Source organism: Pongo abelii, chromosome 9, assembly GCF_028885655.2.
Source record: "Pongo abelii isolate AG06213 chromosome 9, NHGRI_mPonAbe1-v2.0_pri, whole genome shotgun sequence".
NCBI classification, from domain to species: domain Eukaryota; kingdom Metazoa; phylum Chordata; class Mammalia; order Primates; family Hominidae; genus Pongo; species Pongo abelii.
Genome location: NC_071994.2, coordinates 126,132,421 through 126,152,489, shown reverse-complemented (window position 1 = coordinate 126,152,489; position 20,069 = coordinate 126,132,421). Strand labels below are relative to the sequence as shown.

The 20,069-nt window shown below is 38.8% G+C and overlaps 1 protein-coding gene and 1 non-coding gene across 32 annotated transcripts in view; both read right to left on the bottom strand.

Annotated features, from left to right (window-relative positions):
• Positions 1-20,069, bottom strand: part of JHY (junctional cadherin complex regulator) — a 76,780-nt gene that overhangs the window by 12,694 nt on the left and 44,017 nt on the right. For 26 of the 31 annotated variants that reach the window (XM_054525278.1, XM_054525277.1, XM_054525275.1 and 23 more), the window contains 2 exons: positions 11,922-12,577; positions 241-535 (listed from right to left, as the gene is read on the bottom strand). In XM_054525278.1, coding sequence (XP_054381253.1) covers positions 241-535; positions 11,922-12,577 — 951 coding nt within the window. The remainder of the gene's footprint in view (positions 1-240; positions 536-11,921; positions 12,578-20,069) is intronic. The other 5 variants (XM_054525281.1, XM_054525290.1, XM_063728242.1 and 2 more) reach the window with 1 other exon arrangement.
• LOC112135691 (U4 spliceosomal RNA) lies at positions 19,556-19,695 on the bottom strand. Its single transcript, XR_002916933.1, has one exon. It is a non-coding gene; the product is annotated as a U4 spliceosomal RNA (small nuclear RNA).

The window sequence follows — 20,069 nt, the reverse complement described above, 5'->3', positions numbered from 1 at the left end:
AAGATGACTTGAACAGGAGGGAGAAATGGGCATCCCTGGCAGCAACAACTTCTATTAAGAAGGGGAGGGAAACCCCAGGGAGTAGCTTGGGCAGGAGTAAGAAACTCCTTAGGATTCTGGGCCACCCAGTGTGGCAGCAACTCAGTAATGACCATCCCTATTCCAGGGCTGCAATTAAATCAAGGTCCATCTGTATACTCAAAATGGAAAGGTTACTTGGTAAAATGGCACTTTTATTACCTTACTGCTGCTTCTTTTCTTATGCTTTTTTCCCTTTTCCAGTTGAAACAGATAGCCTTCAGAATTGCTACGGCTAATTTTCACTTGGTTTCTTTGGCTTCTCTCTGAACTGAGTTGGGATTCACTTTCTACCCTTGACAGTATAGGTGGAAGCGTGACGCTGGATAAGGCCCCTTCACTGGGCTGCATGTCGGTCAGCTGCACCAAGGCTTGCTGATGCTGCTCCATTATCTGGGTGAGCCATGAATCTGGAGAAGCTCTAACCGGCTGGCTGTCAGAAGAAGAATGGAATTTCCTTAATGAAAAAAAAAAGGCACAAATCTATTAATAAAATCCGAATACATAAGACATCTAGCATAAAAGTCTTTATGAACCATTAACTTGATGTATTTATCACTCTCAAATCAAATTAATGACCTTTAGCTTAATCTTTTCATGAATACATTAATTTCTTATTTATCTTAAACTCCTCCTCTTTTTCCTTTAGGACGGTATACATTTTATTTAGAACTTCTGTTTAGTGCATTCAGAATAGAAAAACACCATTTTGAAAAATCAAAGACCTTCTCACTGCAAAATACCTAGAAATGTTGCATTACATTAAACATCCTTTAAATACATAGTTGAATTGGTAAGATAAATAGAAATCTCCAAAGACCAAAATGAACAAAGGGAATAAAAACCAAAGCAGATTTTAGATTAGCTGAAGTTATGGCTGTCTTTACAGGAGTTTTGGGTCTACAGGCTTGAGTTTTAATAGTTAATGCCGCTATAGGATATGCAAGATCTTGGTCCTGTGTGAGGCAGGGAATCAGAACTAAGATCGTTGTAAGAAGACTGTAACTTGAGGTGCTACACCCTCAGTTAAAAGCTACATTAATTCAAAACCCATTCACCAGCCATGAGAAACAACAAGCAAGTCTGTCTGTCTTGGTCTGTGGGCTCTGAATAGAAAAACAACCCCCACTCCCCCCAAAAAACCCAATAACAACAACAACAACAAGCTCTTGTGAATATCTATAGGACAATATTTGGATTTCAAATTTGCCTTACCCACATAATTATGTAAATCCAACATGAAGAAACTAATATAACAATGATCTTGGATGAGGGATACTTCTGTAGTAGTTGGCAGAAGCAAATATAAAACTTCTCTGGAGAAATACACTCCCACCCAAGCCTGCCTAGGTTTCCACAGAAAAGGCGGCTAAATGTAAGTTCACAATCCAAAGTCCTTGCCCATAAGAGGAAATAATCTACCAAGTATGAGAGTCAGCAGACACACATGCACACACATACGAACAGCAACAGTAGACTTCCAAGAACTTCAGATGATAGAGATATTAGATAACATTCATAAGGTAGTTTAAGATGAGTAAAGACATGAGAAAAGAAGTTAAGAACCCAAGAAACATATTTAAAAATCCTGTATTTTGGAAAAAGAACAGAGAGGTTTTAATCAGAACCAAACAGAAATTCTAGACATGGAAAATACCATCACTGAAATTTAAAACTCAATGGATACCTTAAAGAGCATATATTGGACACAGGTAAAGAGAGATTTATTACACTGGAAAACTTATTTGAAGAAATTTTTCAGAAAGAAGCACTGAGAAATAAAAGGTATAAAATAAAAACAGTGAAAAAGGCATGAAGTCTAGAATAGACAATCTAATATACAGCTATTTGGGGTTCCTACAGGAGAAAATAGAGTAAATTTGAGAGACATAATATTCAAAGGGAACATGTGTGATAATTTTTCAGAATTTATGAAAGACATGAATCTTAAGATTTAAGAATTATAGAAGAGTCCCAGGCAGAATTAAAAATTTCATACCTAAGCATATCACAATGAAACTTCAGAACACCAAAAACAGAGGAAACACTTAAAAGCCAATAAGAGAAAATAAAAACAAAACAAAATAAATGTTAATTATATTGACAAAAGACTTTTCAAAGCGATGCAGAAACCAGGAGACAGAAAAGTAATGTTTTCAAAGAGTTGAATTCTTCACAATATTAAACTATAATTCAAAATAGTAAAATAAAGAAGTTTTCATGTAAATTTACCATACTTGCTAAAAGAACTTCTAAAGGATTTACTTCAGGAATAAAGGGTAACATGGAAGAAAGGATGTGAGGCAAAGACATTAATAAACAATTGGCTAAATATAATACGGTATTAACTCTTAATACAGTATTAACTCTAGACAACAATAATAAAAGCAGTGACTAATTTTGAATATATAAAGTGATAGAAAAGTTGCTGAACAAAGTAATATGTATGACAGGAAAGGTGACTGGATTAAAACAATCTAATAATTTTGAACATGTTCTAGAGGAGAATGGGAATATTAATTTAATGCTAGACTAGTTAAGTACATGAGTTACAATAAAAGAATATAAAGAGAATATATACTTGCAAATCAGTAGAAGGAAAAATAAAGAAAATTCTATCAGGTTAATAGAGGATATAAAAGAAATAGAGAAGTATAGAGAAAGTAGGGTGATTCAGAAGGACAAATTAAGATGGTAGAAATAAATTCAAAGGTATCAGTGCCACAATAAATGTAAGTAGCTTTTTTGGTTGGTTTGTTTTTTGAGACAGCATCTCAGTTTATCACCCAGGCTGGAATGCAGTGGCAAGATTTTGGCTCACTGCAACCTCTGACTTATGGGCTCAAGTGATCCTCCCACCTCAGCCTCCTGATTAGTTGTGACCACAGGTGCACCCCACCATGCCTGGCTAATTTTTGTAGAGACAGGGTTTTGCCATGTTATCCAGGCCGGTCTTGAACTCTTGGACTCAAGCAATCCTCCCTTCTCAGCCTCCCAAAGTGCTAGTATTGTAGGTGTGAGCCACTGCCCCTGGCCTATAGTTTTAAGTCACTAGTTAAAAGTGAGTTTAAGAATGAATAAAGAAACAAAATCCAACATACTATTTAAAAGAGACACACTTAAATCATAAGAAGACTGAAAAGTTTGAAGATGATGGAAAGAATATACCAGACTCAATGCTAAATTTAAAAAGCTGGTGTAGCTGTATTAGTATCAGAAAGCATAAACCTTAAGAAAGAAGCATTTTTAGGAATAAAAATATTGATTACATCAGGATTAAAAGAAGAATTCATCAGGAAGATATATCAATTATAAATCTGCATGTACCTAATAACATAAGTTCAAAATACATAAAGCAAAAATTAATGGAATTGTGAGGCAAAACCGACAATTCTTAAAGAGGGAGATGCCAACTCACCCGTTTCAGTAACTGATATATCAAACAGAGAAACCTAATTAGGCTCTAGAAGACTTAAAAGGCCTATTCAACAAGCCTACTCATACATAGCATGTAAATATATAGAATGATGTAATCAACAACTGCAGAAAACAAATGAGGAACATTTGGTTACACTGACCAAAACATTAGGCCAAAAACAAGTATAAAAAAAAATCAAAAACTTGGTATCATGTGAATGATGTTTTCTGACAATAATTGTTTTGTTAGATATATAACAATAAAAATATCTAAAATAACTTTATATGTTTTGAAATTTATAAACATACTTCCAAATAACTGATCATCCAAGAGGCAATCATAATGGAATTAGAAAATACTTAGAACTAGCTGAGCGAGGTGGCTTGTGCCTGTAATCCCAGCAGTTCAAGGGGCTGAGGCAGGAAGATGGCTTGAGCCGAGGAGTTTAAGACCAGCCTGAGCAATATAATGAGAACCTGTCTCCAAATAAATTTTAAAAATTAGTTGGGTGTGGTGGAGCCTGTCTGTAGTCCCAGCTAGTGGGGAACCTGAGGTGGGAGCATCACTTGAGCTCAGGAGTTGGAGTCTGCAGTGAGCTAGGATCACTCTGTTGCACTCCAGCCTGGGCAACATGGTGAGACCCTGCCTCTAAAAAGAGAAGAAAATACTTAGAACTAAACCATAATAAAAATGCTACATTTTAAAACATGTGGAAAGCAACTAAAACATACTTAGAGGAACATTTATAATTTTAAATTATATTGGAAAAGGAGAAAGCCTTAGAAATAATGAGCTAAGCATTTAAAACAGAAGTTAAGGGCTGGGCACGTTGGCTCATGCCTGTAATCTGAGCACTTTGGGAGACCAAGGCAGGTGGATCACTTGAGGTCAGGAGTTCGAGACCAGCCTGGCCAACATGGTGAAACTCCGTCTCTACTACAAATATAAAAATTAGTTGGGCATGGTGGCGCATGCCTGTAATCCCAGCTACTTGGGAGGCTGAGGCACGATAATCGCTTGAACCCAAGAGGTGGAGGTTGCAGTGAGCCGAGATCATGCCAATGCACTCCAGCCTGGGCGACAAGTGAGACTCTGTCTCAATAAATAAATAACAGAAGTTAAGAAGTCAAAAACACTGAAGTAAATTCAAGCAATATCAAAGAAAGGAAGTAAATATATGAGAACAAAGATGGATAAAAGAGAAAACAAAACCAAAACATAGAGGAACATTGTTTTTGAAATGACAGATGAAATAGACAATCCTTTTGCAAGGCTGATCAAGAAAAAGAGAGAGAAAGCACAAATAAACTATTGTGGTTTCTTCTGAGTTAGGACAGAATCAATTTCTGCTTTGAAAAAGGAATTTCTGGCCAGGTGCGGTGGCTCACGCCTGTAATCCCAGCACTTTGGGAGGCCAAGGTGGGTGGATCACCAGAGGTCAGGAGTTCGAGACCAGCCTAGCCAACATGGCGAAACGCTGTCTCTACTAAAAATATAAAAATTAGCCAGGCGTGGCGGCACTTGCCTGTAATCCTAGCTACTTGGGAGGCTGAGGCAGGAGAATCACTTGAACCTGGGAGGCAGAGGTTGCAATGAGCCAAAATTGCACCACCGCACTCCAACCTGGGTGACAGAGCAAGATTCTGTCTAAAAAAAAAAAAAAAAACCTAAAACAAACAACAAAAAGGGAATTTCTATTTCTTGTCATGGTCCTCACCAAACAGGAGGCACACACAATGACCTGCAGTCACACATCCTACAAGCAGCTGGTTACCATGTAATGTTTTACATATTCAAAAAATAAAATAAAATTTAAAATCAGTGAGAAGAAAAGAAAATCCTAACACTGAATACAAAGCAAAACAAATGAATCTAACTGTATGTTAAACGGATTACCTCTACCCAGGGAAAAGAATTAATTTATGAAGTAATTTTGAGTCAATGTAGTTTGGTTGTACACCGTTAGAAGGATATAGAGGGAGGAAAAAGAATGGCAAAGAAATCATGAGCTTTACTTAGACTGACTGTTTGGTAGTGGTACTGGCATTGTAATTATAAAACTATTTGTACATATACTGTAGGGAAGGGTAAATGTGTTAACATATTGATGTTTTGGTAAACTAAGGTTTTCACTGTTGGAAAAAGAAAATACAAATATGGAAAAGGAGAAGCATGAGGAAGAACCCAGAGCTGTTGGATTTGAGGTATCTGTGTGACCCCACTAGTATACAGAAATATGTACTGGCATAGGCATAATTATAGAAAGAGTTTCAGGTACAGGTATTTTCTAGCTCTAACTGCTGAGATCTTGGGTCTAGAAGCAATAACATTTCAGTAGCAATGAGAACACATAGCTCTCAAATCTTGGTTTCTAAATTCCATTCCCTACTAAAAAGAATTAGGGTTTTTTGGAGAAACTGATGCTTCCGCATGAGTTCAGGGAAAGTCCAAAGGTAAACCTAGAACATATTACTATGCCAGAAAACAAAGACAAAAGATGTTACATCAAAAGGACCCAGGAACTGGAGTGAAGGGGCTCCCACGGCTCAAATCCAAGACAGTGAGAACATATACAGTATAATGATGGTAACAGACTTTAACATGTTTATAGAAAAAGATTTATGAGTCCATAATGATACTAGAGAGAAAGGGAGAGAGAAAGAGAGGTAAAGAAGGAAGGAAGGAAAGAAGAAAGGAAGGAAAGAAAGAAGGAGAAAAAGGAAGAGGAAAAGGTCTTATTTCAACAGCCACGTAATAAATGTATAGGTATTGATAGAATTATAAAATCACCATTTTGCAACCCCAATGTAATGAATGATTTAGGTAAGCATTGTAAGTGGATACTAAAACCACTGTACAAAAAGCTGTTGAAAACTAGTATATTTACACTGTCTCAAATATTAATAATTACTTATAAAGGGAAAATGTTCCTTTACAATGGGGAGATCTGGTAGTCGCTACCTTAATCAAAACGTTTAACTTAGCATCACCAATAATATGATAGCCTGACAGTAGGTATCGCCTGGTATAATGTAATAAAAAGTACACCAAATCACCTAAGTAGTATTCTTGCCTGAAATGTTCATCCTAAATATAACTATCCAAAAACAATAAATTTTTTCTAAAAAGGCATTGTTATAGAAAACAATGAAAAGTGAGCATTGGATAATTTGTTCTAGATTTTTTTTTTTTTTTTTTGAGACAGAACCTCACTCTGTTGCCCAGGCTGGAGTGCAGTGGCATGATCTCAGCTCACTGCAACCTCTGCCTCCCGGGCTCAAGAGATTCTCCTGCCTCAGCCTCCCGAGTAGCTGGGACTACAGGTGCCTGCCACCACACCTGGCGAATTTTTGTATTTTTAGTAGAGTGGGGGGTTTCACCATGTTGGCCAGGCTGGTCTCAAACTCCTGGACCTCAAGTGATCCACCGCCTTGGCCTCCCAAAATGCTGGGATTATAGGTGTGAGCCACCATGCCCAGTCTGTTCTAGATTTTTTTTTTTTTTAATTAAAGAGACAAAAAGTAAATGAAATGTATGAACACTGAATACTGGATCAGGAATTTAAAAAAAGCTGTAAAAGGCTTTTTGGAGACAAGTAATACAATTTAAAAATGTACTGATACTACATGATATTGTGTATAATAATGTTAATGTCCTTAGCTGTGATAATGGTGCGATTGTTGTATAGGACAATGTTCTTATTCTTAGGGGCTGAATATTGAAATATTTAGAGATAAAATATTGTGATTCTGAACTTGCTTTCAAATGGTTCAGCAAATAGATAGCAAATGTGGCAAAATTTTAGCACTGGTGAATCTAGATGAAGGACTACAGGTGTTTATTGTAGATATTTTCCCCCAAGTTTTTACTAGGTGTGAACAATTTCAAAATGAAAAGGTGGTAGAAAAAACATGGCAGAATAAACATGTAATTTAACTCTCAAATGCAAATCAAAATTATATATAAAGAGGTTTTTAAAAGACATCAACCCACAAAGATAAAGAGAACAAAATGGGGGGAAAAGAGCAAATATTTTGAAAGCAGAGAACAGACGGTTGAATGGTAACTATCTTAGCAGACTCAAAAAAGTGGAATCTAAGTTAGCAGCAGGTAAAGCAGAGAAGCCACAGTTTACAGCATAGAATCCTGTAAGGCTCATGAACTGCAAGTGGGAGTGGTGGTGGTGAAAGTCTATGTGAGAGTTACTTAAAAAAGATTTGGTTAAAAGTCTGTTTAAGAAGCAGTCAGGGTCAGGTGTGGTGGCTCATGTCTGTAATCCCAGTACTTTGGGAGGCCGAGGTGGGCGGATCATGGGGTCAAGAGATCGAGACCATCCTGGCCAACATGGTGAAACCCTGTCTCTACTAAAAATCCAAAAACTAGCTGGGCGTGGTGGTGCAGGCCTGTAGTCCCAGCTGCTCGGAAGGCTGAGGCAGGAGAATCGCTTGAACCCAGTAGGCAGAGGTTGCAGTGAGCTGAGATCGCGCCACTGCACTCCAGCCTGGCAACAGAGTGAGACTCTATCTCGAAAAAAAAGAAAAAAAAGAAGCAGTCAGATCTCCAGATCATCTTCTCCATTTTGTGCACCTAGGCAACTGTCCCTTCCCTCACTCCGCAGCTCACTGGAGGTTTTCATTCTGAAGAAGCCAACAAGTCTTCTGCCTGTGAAGCACCAAGCACAGATAATAAATCTGACCATCAAGAGAAAGGACCTAAAACATACAGGAGGGGCTTCCTATCACATGGCCCCCACAGATCATTCTATAGGCACTCAAAGTCAACAAGCACTGTCACTCAGAGCTTCCAATAAGCTTTCTAGTCCCTCATACTTGATCATGAGAAGACGATCAAGAATTGCCAGACATCTGACACGGCACTAAGGTGGAAGGCAGCAAAGTAGGAGAAGAGAAACAACCATCACTGACAAAGACCTAGAGGAAAGAGAAGCAAAGCAGGGAATTAAAAACAATTAAAAATTCAGTCACAAGGGCCCTTACACCCTATTTTGCCTTGTTTAAATTTCTAAGAAGATGTTGAGAAAAAAGGATGTTGTATCCACGAACAAAAACATGAGGCTATAAAACAAGGAACATTCAGAAACCAATAACAGAAACAACAACAAAAAAATCCTGTCGGAAATTGACAAACATGATAGCAGTAGAAAGGCTGGAAGCTAGGACTGAGAAACCCTCCCAGACAGTAGAACAAAATTACAAAGAAATGGAGAAAGAAAGAGAAAACAAAATCATAATAACAGTCCTGGAAAAACACATCTGAATCACAGGAGTTTCTAGAAAGAGCAAACAGAAAATGGTTGAAAGGAACTACCCATAAAGATGACTGAAGAAATTTTCCCAGAACTGAAGGTCACATGTTTTCAGGTTTAAAAGCCCCAGCTCAATCTATGAAAACAGACCTATACGAAGGCGCACTATTATGAAATTTCACTTCAGTAGAGAAAAAGAAAAGATCCTAAAGCAGAAAAAACAAACAAACAAAAAAAAACAACAAAAAAACCAGGTTATATACAAAGGGTCAGGAATGAGGGGGCTTCAGATTTCTCAGCAGCAACACTGGATGCAAGAAGGCAATTCTGAGGGACAATGATTTTCCATCTAGAATTGTACAATCCTCTGCCAAGCTACCAATCAGGGGCAAGGACAGAAGAAAGATAATTTCAGCAAGATCTCAAAACATTTGCCTCTCAAGCAACGGAGGATGTTCTCTATCAAAATTAGAGAGGAAACTAAGAAAGAGAATGGGGATGGAAAAAACAGGAAGGGTGACGAAGGAGAAGAGTGAAGAGGGTCTCCATGAGGGCATGGAGATTCTCAAGGATAATATGAGCACAACAACAGCGGAATGCAGTCAGAAAACAAGTGTGCCACAAGACACTGGCACGATGAGAACTGCCCATCACCCTGTCCCCTGTCCTTATGCCACGTTTTCAATCTGAAAAAAATGCCGGAAGGGGTGCTCAAACAAAATAAGGAAAATGTGAGATACTGAAAAAGAAAATCCTACCAGAAGAAAGGCAAAGCGAATCCTCAGCCAGGACAGCTGCGAAGCAAGTCTAGAAAGAGAAAGAAAGTAAAGGCCTCTACAAAGTCTGGCTCCAAGAAAGAGACGAGAATTGAGAAATTGCCCGATGGGGTTGTCCTTATGGAAACTTATACTAAGAGTCTACTCAAAAGTGTAGGATCAATTAGCTATATGTACAGAGAAAATTAAGCAAAAGAAGCCCAGGAGGTTGAGGCGGCCAAAAAAATTTAAAAAAAAGAAAGAAATGAAAAGAGGGACATGATTATAGATATAATAAAGATGGAATAATATTAAAGTTATTTAAATACTACAAAAAGCTTTATGACAGTACATTTTAAAACTTAGCATAAAAGCAAAATTTGTCCTAGAAAAATATAATGTATTAAACTGACTAAAGTGAAAATGAAAAGACTGCAAAGTCTTACAATGATTATAGTAAATGCATCAGGAGTTTAAAATCTGCTCACAAACAACAACAAAAAGCCAAACAAAACCCACCAATGGCCCAATAGTTTTAGAGAAAAATTCTATCAAACCTTCAAGTAACAGATAAGGCCAATTGTATATAAAGTGTTCCAGAGGATGCAAAAAGAGGAAATAGTCCTTAACTCATTTTATAAGGCTGGTATTTTCTTGACAATCCACCCAGTCAAGGCCAGTGGCAGATAGGAAAATTATAAGCCAATTTCACTTCATGTATATGAAAATGTTAAATCTTAAACAAAGTGTTAACACATCAAATCAAGCAACTTATTAAAAATGCAGTATGACAAATTGGGTTAACCCTAGGAATAAAAGGATAGTGCATCATCAGAAAAATCTGTTAACATATTTCATCACATTAAAGGATTAATGGAAAAATGTTTCAATTAATGCAGAAAAAGTATTTGATAAAATCAAATACTCATTTATGATAGAAGTTATTTGCAAAGAGGAACAGGAGGAAATTTCCTATCTATCTACCAAAAACTAAGTATTATTTTTAATGGTAAAAGTGTTAGAAACAATCTTTCTAAAATCAGGAAAAAAAAGACAAAGATGCCTGCTATTTATCATTATCTCTTCTAGGAAGCTAACTTTAAATCTTATTACATCTACATTCCATACCACCAAGTGTAGCACTTAAATGTTCTTTCATCAACTCACGAGGGAATAATTGTCTCCCTGCTTTGAAAGTTAAGTTCTTTGAAGGTGCCTCACACACCATACTTCTTTTGTACCTTGTATAGCATTTAGCACTGTTAGGTATTCAGCATGTTAGGTATGTAGAAAGGACGTTTGATCGAAGAACACCAAGAAATGGTGCCTGAAGTAATTTTTAAAATAACTTTCATTTTCCCGTTTATAGAAGCTATACATCTACATTGTAGGGAACTTGAACTGTTCTGAAAATATAAAGAATAAATTTTTAAAATCCTAATCTCTCTTGCTAGAGATAACCACTATTGACATTTTGGTGAATTTTCCTTCTGTGCATATTTTAACATAGTAGAACTCATACTCCTTAGATGTACTTTTTCTTCTACCAGTGTCATTCAACCCAAGGTGTAATTTTGTACCTTACTATTTTCTTCCTATAGAAGCATTTCCTCATAACCATAATTTTTAGTGGTTCCATGATACTAAATATCATAATTTACCTAAACATTCCCTATTGTTGGATTTTTAGGTCACTTCTACAAATGATGATTTTTTTGTATGTGCATAGTTTTCTGTATTTTTAGATTATTTTCTCAGGATAGGCCATGATAATGTTGGAGATCATTTGTTTCCTCCAAACATCACTTGCAACCCCCAAAACACACTGATGTTTTTTGACTGGGTCCCTCTGTCCTCCTTTCCCTCCAACTTCTAGTTTAACTACAGTGGAAAAATAGAGGAGACAGGGAAGAGGAAAAGAAATCCATCAAAAGTAGACTCTCGGCTGGGCACGGTGGCTCACACTTGTAATCTCAGCACTTTGGGAGGCCAAGGCGGGTGGATCACTTGAGGTCAGGAGCTCAAGACCAGCCTGGCCAACATGATGAAACTCTGTCTCTACTAAAAATACAAAAATTAGCCTGGTGTGGTGGTGAACGCCTGTAATCCCTGCTACTTGGGAGGCTGAGGCAGGAGAATTGCTTGAACTCGGGAGGCGGAGGTTGCAATGAGCCAAGATCGCACCACTGCACTCCAGCCTGGGCAACAGAGCGAGAATCTGTCTAAAAAAAAAAAAAAGTGGACTCTTTGAGGCAGGAATCAGAGCTAAGGAAGTTGCTAGGTGAACTCTTCTTCTCACCTAGCCATCCTTATGGATTCCCCTTCCCCTTCTCCCTCTCCTGTCTTTCTGCAGCAGTCTCTCCTTTCTCCTCTAGAAAACCACTTGAGAAAAGGGAATTCTTACCATAACATTTCTAAGTTCCTGTATTTTGTCTCTGTATAAGGCTGTTTGGGTTGTTTCTTATTTTCGGTTGATCCATGAGTATTTATGTGATAAACAAACTGAGAGCTTTTCTGGCTCAGGAGCACGTGTCTCTTAGAAAGTTCATTAAGGTTGTTCAAATCCATGTCAGAAAGGGTGTGTAGCTGCTGATATGAAAATCTTTTCTCTTCTTGGTCTTTGTGTCCTCTTTCTTTATTAACATTCAGCCCACAGTCATATCCAATAGAGTTTTTATGTAAGACCTTGTGAAAAGCCTGTTTTGGTGGAGCAAAGGTATTGGAGGTTTCTTTGAGATTGTGGCTCCTAAGTACCCTTGAGGCTTGTACATCATTGTTAGAGGCATGTATAATCACAATCGATTCAGGCTTTGTTGAAGTATCAAGAGGCTTATTTTGGTTTTGTTGCTGCCTGGGAGGGTTATTCTGGTTCCCCTGACTGGCAGTCACCTCTTCCGTTGTGAAAGACTTCAGGCCATTCTGGTGTTTACTCTGTTTTCGAATCTTGAGCTTGGCTGATCTTCTGGAAGGTCGATGGTCATTCACCGTGTCAGAAGGTTGCCCTCTTGGTACATTGCTTGATTTTGTACTTTCATATTGAGACCAGTGTTCCTGGTAATTCTAAAGAGATATTTTTGGTTAATGTAAAATAAGAAGACTGGCACTCTTCACAAATTTTATTTTATTTATTTATTTATTTATTTGAGACGGAGTCTCGCTGTCTGCCAGGCTGGAGTGCAGTGGCGAGATCTCAGCTCACTGCAAGCTCCGCCTCCTGGGTTCACACCATTCTCCTGCCTCAGCCCACAAATTTTAAATTCGTGTTTTTCAAATTGGGGGTTGAGACTTCTAGGAAGGTGACCATAGAACTGAAAGTAGATAAAGAAAAAGTAGAAGATTTTTTTCCTAATTTCAGGGAATTCGAGAGTTAATAACTGAGTGATTCCTCCTGGAAATTTAGGATTATAAGCCTAGAAAGAAACAGAAAGCTTAGAATGGCCTTTATATTAAGGACAAGTCTTTGGCTTCAAAGTTTAAGTTTTAAAAGTTAAGTCTTTGACTTAAAAGTGTTGCCAACTTGGGGGATGGGGTGGGGAAGCTTTACTTCGAGAGATATGGAGAAAGTACAAATGAGAATCTACATCACAGTATACAAGCTTATTTTAAGTAACATGAATATTTTTAAAAATCTTAACCAGAAAACACTAACAATTTGCTTTAAAACCAAGTACAAATCTAATATTAAATACAATTCAGATGATCAGATCTCTTTACTCATGCTGGTCAGAAGCTAGAAATGACCTCTTCACCAGATGAAACAAATTAGATTTTATTCAGAGGATTATAAAAGGGCCTGTGCTGTGATAGGACATCTGTGAAGCCACAAGGGCTGTTTTGCTTCTGTTCCTTAATATAGCCTGCGCTTAGGCAATCAAACATCTGGGGGAAATATTTCAATTTCAGAACAGTCTTTATGCTTTTCAAAGTCTCATAACAACAAAATGTACTCCTGGTATAATAGATACACTATGTAACTATATTGTGCTATTGCCATTTAGAAATATTTTCCGAGGAATAAAGCACTCATTACTTTGTGAAAAACTAGCTGAGTTAAGAGGCCTTTGCAAAGAATGATTAAATGCTTATTGAAAACAGTAGGATGACCATATGCATCAGTGTGTTATGTAACTGCAACATATTTCTTCCTTTCTGAATACATATACTAAAAAATCTCTTTAGCTTATATCTATAAAACATTAACTGAAAAATGCAACAGTTGGATGAATGATTATTTTAGCTTGCTAGAAAGAATGATCAAATTACTGTGGTAAGAGTTCAGCTTTGATTTCTCTTTTCTGATACATTCTGATACAACCACTAAGACTCATCCTATTCCTGTATAATATTAAGCAGTGTTCTATTTCTAGTGAAATCACGTTATAATAATGTGGAGATTGTTAAATTTAAAACAGTAATATACAGTGTTACTTATTATATCATATTTTTAAGAAATAACAACTTCTAATTTGAAATGTAGAAGCTGTTCTTATGGGAATTTGAGCTGTCTGGGGGATTGGCCAGGCTCTGATTAGTTCCCACATACTTTAAATTTTTACTTGTGGTGCTCCCAAAAAAGGGAAAACTTCTTTTCTGTATTCCAGGTAAATTCTAGGTATTCATTCCATGCAGTAAGTTGAGCTGCGTGGGGAAATGTGGGCAGGAAGGCTCTGCAAATACACAGCTCCAAGAAAATCCTTTCTTGTAATGGATCCGGAAAATAATTGCTACTTTACAATATTATAGGTGTGGTTGTGTAATATAGCAGCTCTTTTTATGGCTGGCAGCACTGTTCGTGAAGGTCAAAAATGCCCCCTTTGACTGTGACCTAAAAATATTAATTGACGCTGATAATGTCATTCTTTTCAATATTTGTTCAGCCTTTAACTCGCTAGAGAAGTAACCAGGATGCTGCCATCTAAATGTACTTTTCCTAGTTTTCTGTCTTAATTTTCACCAAAAAAGAAAATACTTACTTCTCAGAAATTTCTTGGGTACTAGATCTGAAATCCTGGGTTCCCACTTGATCTTAATCACGTTATTACCTTTGCTGCTGACAATCCAGAGCACAATAGTACTCTTCACAGGGCGCTTTGACAACAAGGCCAAGGACTCATCATTTTATGAAACTTCAATTGTCTCAAGTGTTAAATCTGCTATTCACATAAATATAAGTGCCCAGAGATGGCATTTCAGTCCCCAGAAAGGAAGCCATTTATGGGCTTGATATGATTTTTCTCACCTTTCAAGCAGCCTACTTGAGATCTGTGGTTTACTGAAGATTTATTACCCTACAATTGGGGCATCAGGTGTCACTCTTTAGGTGGCAAGACCTGAGTTCCCTGAAGTTAATATACAAAGCCATTCTCAGACGATTTAATCTCCATCAGCCCTGAAATCCTCTATTCCATCCTGCTCTCACTGGGGTTCTTTTGTTACCCACACCCGCAATCACTGCATACTCCATGCACTTAGAATAACTGCTTAATGGCAGTAGGTTTTTACGTCACACACGGAGTGTTAGCATGGGGGAATCCTGATGCCTAATGCTGGGATGATAATTTCTTGGTGGGACTCATCCTTAGTTATTAATTAATGCTCATTCATACTCTGCCACCCAAGAGAAGTTTGTCCCCGACCCTGTGAAAGGCAGCACCTGGTTGTTTCTCTTTTACGGCTTTCCTTTTCACATGTCATAAGCAGACAGGACAATGCCTGCTCTGATCTCAACCAGAAAGTTCATCTGTTTAACACAAAAGCCACTCCTGCTCTTAGTTAACCTGACTCAACCATGGAGTCCCGAGAGTTGTGCCTGGGCTCCGAGATCAGCTCTAAAGTGGAGACATGTCCGTTGTGTTCCGCTTTTCTGCTGTGTTTATGAACAATAAAACATGAGTACTTTAAGCCTGAGATACAAATTCCATCTGATAATATTAAGAGAATCTCAAGCAAAAATATTAATTGGCTGTAGTTTTCTCTGTGGGTAAGGAAGAACTCTGTGTTCAGATGAATAGAAGAAGCATAGATCTGTTGATAGTGTTGGAGGCAAAACCAAATTAACAGCTTTTTGGAAAGGTTAATCAGGATTTGATTACAAGGGCTTTCATATTAATAAGTAAAAGGTCCTACATATCTTTACTACTATCATTACCTTTTCTTTGCCTGGAAAGCTAAGAGTTATTTTAGAGGGGTAAGAAAGAAAACATCCTATTTATCCTTTTGAAACATTACTTAATTGGGGAACTTTTAATTTTTTTCTACTGACATGTTTCTTGCCTGGTGCCGTGGTTTGAATGTTTGTGTCCTCCCTAAACTCGTACGTTAAATCCTAATCCCCAAGGTAATGCTATTTAAAGGTGGGGTCTTTTTGAGGTGACTAGGTCAGCAGGACAGAGCCCTCCTGCATGGGATTGATGTCCCTATAAAATAGGCTCAAGGAAGCTCATTCCCCCCCTCCATTGTGTGAGGACACAGTGAGAAAGCATCACCAGTGAACCAGGAAGCATCACCAATGAACCAGGAAGCAGATCCTCACCAGACATAGAAACTGCCGGTGTCCTGACCTCGGACTTCCAGCTTCCAAAACTGTGAAAAAAATAAACCTCTGTTGTTTCTAAGCCACCTGATCTATGGTATTTTGTTACAGCAGTACAAACAGACTAAGATACCTGGGAAAGATCTTCTGCCAGTGGGAATGTGCCCCTCACACTGCCCAGCAAGAGTCCTGAGCCTTAAACACACTGCATTCAGTCTGGGCACACAACCTAAGCAGGATTCGGAAAACCTGTGAAGATTCACAGGCAAGCACAAAGCGATTCAGGACGCTAAGGCCTATGTGGCAAGATTAAGTGAAGAGAGATTACTTGGCTTCAAGTGAACACTCTAGGCATGGATAAGACTCTTACATAGAATATGATGATGACCATCATTCTCAGTATTTTTAAAGTAAAAATACATAGGCTGAAATGGTCTCAGGCATATCTTCTCTCTTTTCTCGCCCTTTCTCTGGTTTCTCGTTCTTTCTAGCATGTAAATGTATTTAAGTCTCTCCTATGAAAAGAAGGAAAGAAACATTCACTTGAATACATTCTCTGGTTAAATCCTATCTCTTTCTTGGCCGGGCACGGTGGCTCACGCCTGTAATCCCAGCATTTTGGGAGGTAGAGGCGGGTGGATCACTTGAGGTCAGGAGTTTGAGACCAGCCTGACAAACATGGTGAAACCCCGTCTCTACTAAAAATACAAAAATTAGCTGGGCGTGTTGGCATGCACCTGCAATCCCAGCTACTCGGGAGGCTGAGGCAGGAGAATCACTTGAACCTGGGAGGCAGAGGTTGCAGTGAGCCAAAATCACGACACTGTACTCCATCCTGGGTGACAGAGCAAGACCCTGTCTCAAAAAACAAAAGCAAAGAAAAATCTATCTCTTTCTCGATTCACAGCCGGGCATCCTGATGGTGTAGACTGCACTGGTCTCTGCTCCCCATCTCGCATGCTGACCTCTGTCCCCCGCCATAGAGCGTTCCTTCTCCCCCATCCCGCTGAAATTGCTCTGTTCAGGCCACCAATAAACTTTTAGTCACCAAATCCTGTGGGCACTTTTTTCCTGACCTTTTTATTTTCAAGTTATTTCAAACTTACAGAAAAATTGCTAGTATGGACAACTCTAAAGGATTCTTATCCAGATTGAACAATTTTAAACATTTGGTCACATTTCATCATTTTCTCCGTCACTCGACACATAAACACACAAATATACATCTATCTACATATATGTAATTATTATTGTTTGTATTTTTGGTATTTAGTCTTTTCAAGCCATGGAGCCTTCCATATATATGAGTTGCATGTGTAATGCCCCTTGCATGGCACCTCACTGCTGGGTACCTGCTTAGATTGCAAACAATCTCTTCTCCAGTCTGAGTCCTGGATTGCGTGAGGCAGACAGCAGCCCTTACCAACTATGTCAACTTTTCCCTCCCTAGACCATACAAACAGCAGCCAGAGCTGTCATGGTTCCTCGTTCCTCCTCTCACTTTCACACCTTTGCCCGCATTTGTCCTTCTAGGGGCAGCTGAGATACTGACTCCTATGGGGGTTATTTATCCGTCTTCTTAGGGCAGAATTAGGTGCTCTTTTAGTTCCACTGCATTTTGTACCCAGGTCCATATTACTGCATTATAATGATTACATAATGATTCCCACTAAAGTGTTGAACTCCTAGAGGGGAGGTACTGCTTTAAAAAAAAAAACGACCTTGGCCAGGCATGGTGGCTCATGCCTGTAATCCCAGCACTTTGGGAGGCCAAGGTGGGCAGATCATGAGGTCAGGAGATCGAGACCATCCTGGCTAACACAGTGAAACCCCATCTCTACTAAAAATACAAAAAATTAGCCGGGCGTGGTGGCGGGCGCCTGTAGTCCCAGCTACTCAGGAGGCTGAGGCAGGAGAATGGCGTGAACCCGGGAGGCGGAGCTTGCAGTGAGCCAAGATTGTGCCACTGCACTCCAGCCTGGGCAACAGAGCGAGACTCTGTCTCAAAAAACAAAATACAACAAAACAAAAACCAACAACTACAAAAAACAACCTTTCTTCAAGTTTTATTTATTGTTTCAAATAATTTTTGTTGTTTGTTTGCTTGTTTTTTTTTCCCCCCATATCTTTTGGGCCAGGCATCTAATCCGCAGTGCCTGGAATGCAGTAGATACTCAATAAATATTGGTTGTGTGAAACATTTTGATTTTGCATAAAGATATTTCACATTAGTGAAGGTTATTGTTGTTAGGGTAGGTTTATGAAACTTTGAAAGTCATTTTTCAAGAAAAAATTTTCAAATGAGGCCCATTTTCCCCTGGAGATACACTAAATAATCTTTTTATCTGCATTTTGTATTTTTTAGAGACAGGGTCTTGCTCTATTGCCCAGGCTGGAGTACAGTGGCACCTGCAACATTGAATTCCTGGCCTCTAGCAATCCTTCCTCCCTGGCCTCTGAAAAAGCAATAGGATTATAGGCATGAGCCACTGTGCCTGGCCCATGATCTTTGAATGTTTCTTTCATCAGCCAGTAAATATTTACTGAGCATCAGCCTTGGGCAAAGCGTTGTGGTAGGGGATGTAGAGAAAAATACAATCGGTACCTTAAAAGATCTTGTAGTGTAGTGAGTACAAAAGAAACACATGCGCGGTGGCTCACGCCTGTAATCCTAGCACTTTGGGAGGCCCAGGTGGGCAGATCACCTGAGGTCAGGAGTTTGAGACCAGCCTGGCCAACATGGTGAAACCCCGTCTCTACTAAAAATACAAAAATTAGCTGGGCGTGATGGTGGGTGCCTGTAATCCCAGCTACTCAGGAGGCCGAGACAGGAGAATCGCTTGAACCCGGGAGGCAGAGGTTACAGTGAGCCAAGATCCTACCATTGCACTCCAGCCTAGGCAACAAGAACGAAACTCCGTCTCAAAAAAAAAAAAAAAAAAAAAAAGAAAAGAAAAGAAAAGAAAAAGAAACACAGGCAGCAGCTAATGAGACACGGCCAAATATGGCAGGCCCTGAACCAGTGGTCCAGACTACAGACACAGCAGGAGCTGAGGGCAGAGGAGCGGGGTGGGAGAGGCTGGGAATCTCCATGCAGATGTGGTCCTTGAGGAGGCACTAAAAAGAAGGCATTGGACTTGGGTAGTTGAAGAGGAAAAAGAAAGGCAGCCTGAAGCGTCTGTGTCCCAGAGTGCTGGGCTGGTGTGTAGCACGCAGTGGGCAGTCCACAAATCCTTTCCATCTAAAGAATGGGAAACATCCCTTAGGCCATTTGTGGTTATTGTCATTTTAGGTCAATAACACTTTTTAGATGTTTTGCTCCACAATGTCTTCATTCAGGAATGGGTTATAAGCGCATTAGTTACAGTACACGCAGGGAATAAAAAGCATTCTTTTGGCTTTCTTCTGATTTTCTTCCATACAAAAGTTTTACTGCTTCTGTCAAAGGTCATGCCATAAATCAAGCACTGTGATTTTACCTTGCTTATTATCATTTTTTTTTTCAGTCTCCATAGAGACTGTCCAAAATTGCCAATGCCGACTATATTTCAAGTCGTCAGGGCGGGTATTAGGAAAAGTTTTCAGTTAGCAATAATTGCACCCTGTATAAACCTCACTGGTTATGATGTTGCCACTGGGCAAAGCTTTTTACCTCGATCATTTTGTCATTAGCTGAGAATCCTATGGTTTTCCTTAGTGACAATTATGAAAGCTACAGGTTGCAATAATCTTACATGCTTCAAATGTATTTTCTATAATAATTTAAATAACTAGAAATACATGGTCATAGAATTCTAGCATTTTGCAGCTGAGATGGACCTTGAAGGTCATTTAGACTAATCCTTCATTTAATAAAGAAGAAATTTAAGGCTTTGAAAAAGCTGAGATTTGCCCAGTCATGCATCAAGTAAATGGCAGGTTGAGGCCCAGAAATTCATCTCTGATGACCCAGCCCATTACCCATAATGCATGGCAAATCTTAAGGTATTTCCTTTGTCCCTGGTTCCTGTTGACCAAGCT